Below are 9,985 nucleotides of genomic sequence, written 5' to 3'. Positions count from 1 at the left end.
AATGTGATAATAAAGAACGAAATAGAATTTATACAGATATATTAATCCAATATATCCCCTGTAATCTACGAAGAACTATGTAGCTAAAACTACTGTGTCGATAATTTTCCTTAATTCGTCTCTTTACTTGTCAAAATTTATATATAAATTATATTGTTATTACTTACGACTAGATTGCAGAAAAAGTGTCCGATTTGAGGATAAACGTGCATCTCCTTCTTTTTACGAAGAACGCTCGACATGCCCCCGACGTTGCTGTTATTTATTCTAGTAACTAATACAGCGTCGAGGCGGTCCAGGTGCCTGGTAAAGTCCCAAAAACAGGCCTTCCTTGCGAAACCGCCGTCGACCAACATGTTAAAACCGTTTATGCCAAAGAGGGCGGCATCACCTTGGCCACCGGGGAAGACGTACAAAGTTGGATGACTGAATCTTATGTTGCCCACGACATCGGACGGTTCCATCAATTGGTCCAACGTTTGGGCGACGAGATATTGTCCAACGTAATTGGTAAAACTGGTGATCGCTGGTAATCCAGCGGTAAGAACGTCGTCGGGATTCACACGGACTCTGCACGCTCTGCGATGATCGCGAAAAAATTCGTTAGAGAGCAAAAATTGAGAGAAAATTCAATCGGGACGAGGCGTACAAACCTGGTGCAGGCCTCCTTCGACAATCTGTTTGTCGTCCAATCCCCAACGCTCGCGCAATGAATGTCTACAGTGACGCTGTTCTCATACGCTCGAAGAACTCTTTGCACTTCGTGTTCGCTGAAGGCGTCCAGAAAATCGGCGAGGCTGAAGGTTCCATCCTGGATGAACATGCATTTCGATGATCGTTAATTCCGGTGAAAAAAAAAAAAAGCATGAAGAATACGCGATCTCAATAACGAAATCATACGGGGATATATATGAATAAATAATTTATGCGTAATTTCCCGCGTGATTCGAAAATTCTAAACTGATGCATAATCATTGCACGTACTTGCAGTATCCAGGAACCATTCCCACCGAAGGTATATCCAGCGTGTATGATATGCCGGTGTTTCGTGAAACTCGCAAGAAGATTACGAATACATTGCAACAATGTATTCGTTTGTGGGTGGATCAAAACTTCGGTAACGAGGTTTTCTGTAGCGTATTGAATCAGTCGTTCGCCTGGAAATTAAATTTTCACCGATCGAGGCGGGTTGGGAAACGGAATAAATGATTTCGATTCTTTAATCTGATAATTCGTTTTTAGAAATACCATTTCTAGCTTCTTCTCCCTCGGGAGCTTGTGCCACCAACGCCAGTAATTCTTTTTCTAAATCTACGTGACAGCTATCCTTATCCCACGACAGGAAACCTGGAACGCAAAATTACAAGGAAACGTTGTGCAAGATTGGATTCGATGGATTTATGGGCTCCCTTCCAAAGTTAGTTACTTAACGACAGCTTTTAGAAGAGAAATAATGTTATCAAAGATTCAATCAACGCCTCCTGATCAGGTTATATTAAATAATTAATACATTTTTATTGGTTAATACCGGTTGAAAAATATTGTTTGATCGTATTTTCATCTTTATCGCAAACCTGAAAGGTAAACGATCGAAATACTACGATTACAATGCGACACATAACCACCCAAGAGTCCCCGGCACTAGTTTGGCTTCGTAAAGTGAGGATAGTTCAGGGCTGAATTCACGTAAGGTGAAGGTTAAGAAATCATCCTTTCTATTCGTACTCATCAAATTTTAATCATACGAATATAATAGAAATGATCCCAATTGTATATGTATATAAATTCCATCTATTGTAACAATGATATTTTCTTTACTTTCATTTGCACGTGTTCCTATTTATTTTTTATATAAATCCTTTCAGTCGGCTCTTTCATCGGTGCATAAGCGAGAATCGGTGATAAGATTTTTCTGTTTCACCTTTTCCGCCCACGAACTCTATACTCGTTTAGAACCTGGGGATTGATCTGTGGAACGGGATTAAACGAATCAAGCGTTCATTGAATAATCGTCTAAAGAAAAAAGAAAAAAAATACTAATATGTCGATACCACGAATAAAACAGAAGTTCCATGACGTCACGAATACCGCACCCCGTCACGTGGTTCGGCGGTAGCCGGCAATCGATCGCACATCCTGCACCCACTCTCTATTGCCATCTCTGCTACTGTTACTTTATCTTTTCTACGTGAAAAGCCTCTCTTCCAACTACCAGCTGCTTCGAAAGCAGACATACACCTATGTACGTATAAATAATATAGATAAATAGACAATCATCGAATGAATAAATAATGCATAAACGTCTGTCCCATGTATATATATATATATGTGTGTGTGTGTATATAAATCTAAATGTCAAAAATTAAAGTTTAATTTTAGTGACGATATTTTTTTCTAATATCGTAAGTCGTTCTTACTGTATGCTTTATATGCATTACGTAACATTGTGAAACTTATGAAAATTATTTTTAAGAATTTAAAATTTTCTCGCGATCAAGTGGAGAGAGAGTATAAAAATAAAAATGTTTTTTTTTAAATCGAACATGTAAGTATTTCTTGACACTTTCATTACACTTAATTCAAATGATGCAATTTTTCGATTAATTGTTTAATCGAACGGTAATTCAAAATTTTTAATTTTTTATCTCGTATAACAAAAAAAAATGAATTCCACTACATATATGATATAAACAATATATCATATATGATACGAATTCATTCCATTTCATGTTATATAAAATATCATTGATTGAACTAAGAGAATGTCGAAAATGAAAGGACCGATGATTTTATTGTGTATATAAAATTGTAGAAGATGGTAAAACAATTGAGTTGATAAATGATCGATTCATTCGTGATGCGAATAGTTTGTGCATATCATAGTGATTAGTTTATATGTTTGAAAGTTGTTTAAAAAGTTGTTTGATAAAATATATCGAAACGATTGAATCGGTCGAAAAATCATATCGTGTGAAATAATCGTAACAATTGAATTTAACAAACGATAATCGATCCAACAAAATTGATCCAATAAGTGAAAAAGTACAAACTAAAACGCATACGATTGTTGAATTATAAACACGAGTATTGACAAACAGTTGTTCGCTCCATTTAAAACGGTGCATTTAACATTTAAAAGAAGAAAAAAAAGAAAAACGAGTAAAACGTTAGTAAATTGAAGATCTCTTGAAGATTCGAATTGAATTTTTGATAGAATAATAAAAAATAACTTTCGTGAAAAGATACTTCGAAGAATAAAAATTCATACCAAGAATAATTAAAATTAATCTTTAAATCCAATTATTCACGTGATAACCGTATAACTATAATTCTTTCGAATCGCTTAACTTGTCAAGTTGAACCACAGAACCAGCAAATTCTCTATGTCAAATTGATCGGAAGCCCTGACGATGATACAAGAGAAGCCGTGCGTCGGGGGTCGTGTCTTCTAATGCGTGACGAACCATGCACATTTTTCTTTTTTTTTTTTTTTTCACAGTATACAAGCGTACGTTAGTCTATTTAATCATTATAATTATTACAAATTTACTTATTTATTTATATAACATATTCACACTGGATTGCAACATAAACACATCCGCATACGTGATGCGAATAAAATTAAATGAAACCGTTTCGTTAATATCAATCTCTAATCAATCTATTGCGATCCAATTAAGTGAATGTAAGGCATGGTTTTTTTCCTTTTTTTTTAATTTCTTTTAACATTTGAAAAAATGAAAAAAATAATGTCCAACTGGATATTTTTCAAGAAAGGGTCACTTGATGAAATTGTTGCCCTACGTTGACGCTTTGTGGGCAGTTGAAGATACAGTTAAATATAGACAGAATCGTGGCTTTCTTCGTTCGAGCGTTTACCCCTCGTGCGGTATCTTAGAATCTTAGACATTCCTTTCTATCGCCTTTCTCGATTTGCATTCGTTTCCTCCTTTATCCACTCTCTGCAAATTTTCCAATTATTTTTATTCTTGTTTAAAGGCCTTCCTTTTTCTTTCTTGTCTTCAATGTTAAAAATTGCTTCAACTATGTTTAGACACATGGGGTTCATCTTTATTTTATTTTTCTTGCGACGTATATCTTTATAATTTCGACACGTCACATTTTTCGCAATTAATTAATGCATGATAAATTATTAATATTCATATTTTTGATACATAGGTTAATATTTTGATGGAATATAGGTATAAATGAAGATTGCAATTTTTTACGAGCATGTATAAACGTGTTGTAAAAGCTTTTGTTGTTTAACAGGGTCAAACAGTTTCTTCGAAAATTGCTGACATCATTCCTGATTGATCTCACAAAGAGAGAACGAACGAGGTCGATAGGAAGCTGTTGTTCTAACCTGTTTCAATCATAAGTGTCAATTATTGCCGTTTCTTTGATCAAATATGTATATATATATATATTGCATTTCAGCTATTCTATCGTATTTATGTGGAAAAAATTTTAAACAAATGGCAATATCCATAATTTATAAAATTATTACTATTTGTAAGTAAGTGTTAAAAAAAAATCAGATGCATAATAATAAACTAGTGACCATTCGTATATGAACATATACGAAGTTGATAGAATAGCACACAGATCGACTTGGCTCGTCCGCTCGGCTATTTATATTTTTAAGAGAAGGGCGAAGACCTGATCCAAGGATTTGTTAAAGACGAGGGCAAGATTTACTTTTTCACGTTTCACGATATTGCCATATATCGAAAAATATAGAATCACCTTTCTTTTTTCGATAAAAAAAATATATCTCGTGCATAAAATAATAATTTTCAAATTCTTCTGGTTCTTTAAAACATCGGATACACGTGGACTTTTATCTATATAAAAATAGATAATTTTTTAATTAAAACCATTATAATGATATAATTAACTTGTTACGCGCGTACATTAAATCGATACAAATTTGTAAACAAACATAGTTAACGTTTAAAATATATTTTAAATATACGATACAAGTAAAGAGAATTGTGCTCAAAATTCTCGAAATGAAAGATTGTGATGGAATTACATCTCATCAATTGGCATCATCTTTGATGACAATAAGAAACGAAAAAAAAAAAAGGAAAAAAGATAAATGGAAAAGAAATTATGAAGGAAATACAAGAAGATCGGAAATCTTTCTTGCGTTTTAACTTGATCGAGTATCAATGCTAACTGTAAGTATGTTATTTGGTGTAAGGGTCAGGTTCAAGAACAAGGTAACCGAGAAACAGAGTTTCACGATTCGAAGAGCACGTTGCACGAGAGAGCAAATCACTGGCGAATGCCGCGATAAAATTAGACACACTATATTCAGTTGGCGGTACGACGAAATTGTGAAGGGTCGTTCTGTATAATTTACTAAATATCTCTGTTCGTTTCATTTTTACGTTAAACACGTCGAATTTTCTCCAAAGAAAATAATGTTCGATGATAGTTTTAATTAACTCTTTCGATAACCAAATTTTTTCTCTTCCCCCCTCCTCCCCCTGGACTCTGCGAAGAAAACTTTTTTTTTATTATCGATCGATATTATCGATTGGAAAAAGATGCTATTTTTTTGTGAAGAAAAGAATATGTTGAAGAAAGAATAATGTAATCAAATATCTATTTTTGCGGGGAAAAAAGTATAATTGTTATTTAATTAATGATTAATTAAAGTACACACATCACGTGTGTAATTAATCGTGTTTAATTTCGTATACGATATATGTATAGCATGTACATAGAGATGCACACACACACACACACACACATATACGTATAAGTACATGCGCAAAATTAAATTAGTACACGCATCGTCACCCGTAATCGAATAAACTAGCATAGCTCGATAAAGCATGCAACGTAAATTTTTCTCATTCGATTCGATAGAACTCTTGACGAGTAAGTTCTTCCGGATATTACAAGCATCGAATAACTTCAACTTTCGCGATGCTCCCCACGTCCTCAATCATGATTCATACCGACAAGTATGCCTTCCTATCTTATGTATGTGTGGTCACTCGTACAATATCTGTAAATGCACACGCATACACGTATCTGCACACGCATTATCATATTAATCTTTTATCACCATTATTGCTGTGTATTAAAGTTCAGGTAAATATTTGCGCACATCGATTCATCCCAAATATGATATGCACAATCCTTGCAAAATTGTCAATTTGTAAATCGTATAATATAACGTAACAAAATATTTTTTTCTCCGTATTTATTATTAATATCTCAATATTGACAATGATCATATTCCTTTTCGTACACTTTTATCAATAAAATCTAACCTCAACGTTTCGAGAGTTTATATATACGTATACCTCGTTTTATGCACTTTCTTGTGTATTCACATTTTATTCACGTCACGTACGAGAAGAAGATACGGGTATAATCGTCGGAAATAATGAACAAGTGGAAATTGTAGGTACCTTAAAATAAGCACACGAATGAATTCACGTCTCGCCTTCTTTCCGCTCTACCAATCCTTCCTGTGATGCGTCTACACAGGCAACCCATGAGTCACATAAAACTTGCTAACGTTTCCATACCTATCGCATGCAAATGACCCAGATGAACGAACCCGTGAGTAGAAGATGCAACGATTTCTATTGTTATATATTGCAACGAAAATGAATTAATATGAAAAACAAAATGTTCAATGTTATTATTTCTGATGATAGAATTGACAATGATAGAATCTTTTATTAAATGAGATATACTTTTTTTTTTTTATATTACAATTCTTCGAGAATTGTATGTAAATTTTTAAATATTCGTGTGCACTCTAGATAACATTTTTTTTTTTTTTTATACTATAGCCTTCTTCGTGTCGAAAACAAAGTAACGAGTAATTTTATGAAAATGATTCTTAACTAAAAATTGAGCAACTACAGTATCCAGAACTGTTTTAATCTATCTCTCTTACTCGTCTCCTATTACCTTTCTCATCCCACATTTGCGTGCTTATATTTGGTTTAATTTATTTCCTTCTATGCACGTAAATAGAAATACAACCATTGTTTATTTAATTATGCTATAAAATAATAATATGAAATTGTCATTATATATATATAGCAACGATTTTCGTTACATACAGTCTAGATGGATTATTGATCGAAGTTCTGGTGACTGCGGGGATGTGGCCGTAGGCCGGTCTAACATGCGCATACCGCATCAAACTCACAAGTGCAGATTTTTCCTTTTATTCGCTATTTTTTTTCTTTTTTTTTTTTTTTTTTTTTACCATTCATCTCTTTCCATTTTATTCTCTATAATAATAAAAATTCTCGTTTAATACATAAAAAATTTTTATATCCGTGTTAACATATCACTAACATTTTTCACTGTTCACTTCTTATTTTACGTAGATTTTTTTTTTTGGGGGGGGGGACTATTGAATTAAATCGTTAAATAAATCTCTTTCATCGAAAAAGAAATCAACGACACAATGTATCCTGTTCACTTTCACAATTCTCTTTCTTTCAAATATAAAAAAATACTTGAATAGAATAAATAAATTTTATAATTTAAATAATTTCTCTTATGTTTTTAATAAAAACGCTATTTGTTTTATACCCCCGATTCAATTAATAACAAGAATCAAAATCAATATTTTGAATTTATTCAAATCAAAAGAGAATTAATCATTTTAATGTTATTTATGGATTATTTATTTTGCATATAAGAAAATCATTTTTTTATTCAAATTGTTTTAACAACAAATTGTCTTACAAAAATATAACTTGATCTCTGAAAGTGAAATTTGTTGAAATAATAGAAAGATCTGTAATTAACTTATTGAGACAAGTTTGAGCGTTAAGCGAATTACAATGCTTCTTAAAAATTGACAACTAACGATTAATGACGAATCGAGGTACCACCACTCGATTTCCTTACTAACCAACGTCCGCTCGAACTCCGCCTAGCAACAAGGGGGACCTGTATAAAGTTGTTGGGTAAGCTCGTCCGATAAATCGGAAGGAAAACGCACAGCGAAAGAGAACCGTTAGTGCTTGGAATCATGTGCGGAACTAACACGACGAAATATGTGAAATCATAATAACATAATCTTAATTATAAACGTTAAATGCACCAAAATACAAATTTCATAAAATATATTTTATTAATTTGTTGCTATCTATTATCATTTATCGATACAACATTAGACCCTTTTTAAAAAAAGTAAAAAGAATGTTCAACGTTATATTACAATGCCCTATTTTTATCGTAATATTTATTTATCAGCAAGAGAAAAAAAAAAAAAAGAAAAGTCTAAAGTACAAGAATAACGAGTAATTAATATTTCGAACATTGTATGTCAATTAATTTTGAAATTTCTATCGAGAGTTTCTAAAAATTTCTAAAATTTTTCTAAATTTCGTAAAAAAAAATTATCACAATATATTGTCTTCTTTCTTTCTTTCGAATTGCGAAATATTATCGTGTATTTCGATAAACTTTAGCCACGAGAAAGTATTATTAGACTTACCTTTCGCTAGGCGGTTTAAGATGAGATCTTTATGCTGCGCAGTATGAGGCTCTGGAAGCACAACGAGAAGGTAACAACCGCTTAGTGGTGACGGTGGTGGATGCTGTTGTTGAGAGCCTGGTTGCACCGCACTACCGGTCACCGGTATAACCGGAGATATATTTTGTTCAACGTTTGTTGGTGATATTGTACTCGTCACCCCTCCCCCTCCACCCTCTCCAGTAGGATCCGTGGTACTCATTGCTAAAACAAAATAGAAATAACAAACCAATTATTCATTGATACAAATATATTTATTTGTGTAATTGCCCGGTGAAATTTGTCATGTTATGGATCCCTGTTACAAGACATGTTATTTGTCACACTTAGTTTCTCTTCAAAGGAAAATTTGCCGTTTAAATATGTCATTCGGATCAAATTTCTTGACGACAGCCGATAGTCTAACCACAATCCACTGATTGCCACTTTTCACTAACACTTTTTGGATATCGTGTCCGACATGGACACAACATCATACTTTCATCAGCATTCTCATATCCCACAACACCTTATTCGTTGTTAGAATTGATACACTACTTTCACATTTTACGTATCACTACATTTTATGCAAAATATAATTTAATTGTGATAAAAAATTTGAACTTTATGACGATTAACACCGTATATATATATATATATATACACACACTATATACATTGTATATACATATAGTATATGTAGTACATACTATCTACTTTTACTATATATACTATATGTATATTTACTATATGTATGTGTATACATATTTTTATAAATACAAAGAATTAATTTTAAATAAAAAAATATTATTTTATTTTTATATATTCACGATAACGATTTATCATTAAGAAGAAATAATCAAAAAAATGTTTTAGATGTTTCTATCCTAATTAAGATTTGTATAAATATGATCACTCGTTCTTTACGATAAAATCTTACCGGTGAAGAAAAGAATTTCGAAGAGAAATTTATGAAAAGCCGTGTCGTCTCACCGCGATTTCATACGGACAGTGTTAGCGTTAAGTATTGCGCAGGATTTGCACGACCCTTTCCCTGAAAAGCGGTAGGGCTATGTCCTATCGTTGAATGCGCAGGATCCGAGCTTCTCTGTACAACCTTAGATCATTGATCCAAATTCGGGCTAGCTGACTACAAAACAGGGCATTAAGCGCCTATTCTTAATCGTAAATTTTTTTTTTTTTTTTTTTTTTTTTTTAAGAAGATTGTAGAAGTTCAGAGAAGCACTGATTGAAAATTTAAAAAAAGTAATAAATAATGATAACAATTTTGACGAGTTTTTTTTTGCACTTTTTTGATTATTGTCAGCGTATAAAGAAAGAGATAAATGAAACGATTCGTATCATGTTGTCAATCTTTAAACATGATGTAACACTTTTTTTTAATATCGAAATAAAAGTATGAAATACCTAGTAAGTATCACCCTAGTAAGTATCGGCACTGCAGTCTACCCC

The 9,985-nt window shown here is 32.6% G+C and overlaps 1 protein-coding gene across 3 annotated transcripts in view; it reads right to left on the bottom strand.

Annotated features, from left to right (window-relative positions):
• Positions 1-9,985, bottom strand: part of LOC100864198 (uncharacterized) — a 29,342-nt gene that overhangs the window by 18,633 nt on the left and 724 nt on the right. For all 3 annotated transcript variants that reach the window (XM_086902991.1, XM_086902993.1, XM_086902992.1), the window contains exons 2-6: positions 8,495-8,737; positions 1,249-1,347; positions 985-1,157; positions 654-811; positions 168-579 (exon numbers count right to left, since the gene is read on the bottom strand). In XM_086902991.1, the coding sequence (XP_086759117.1) occupies positions 168-579; positions 654-811; positions 985-1,157; positions 1,249-1,347; positions 8,495-8,735 (1,083 nt within the window). In that variant the 5' untranslated portion in view covers positions 8,736-8,737. The remainder of the gene's footprint in view (positions 1-167; positions 580-653; positions 812-984; positions 1,158-1,248; positions 1,348-8,494; positions 8,738-9,985) is intronic.

This window comes from Apis florea, unplaced genomic scaffold, assembly GCF_048593485.1.
Source record: "Apis florea isolate Af1SG1 unplaced genomic scaffold, ASM4859348v1 contig_2274_pilon, whole genome shotgun sequence".
Lineage (NCBI taxonomy): Eukaryota > Metazoa > Arthropoda > Insecta > Hymenoptera > Apidae > Apis > Apis florea.
The sequence above is the reverse complement of the archived record's forward strand: the minus strand, read 5'-3'. Positions and strand labels throughout refer to the sequence as shown.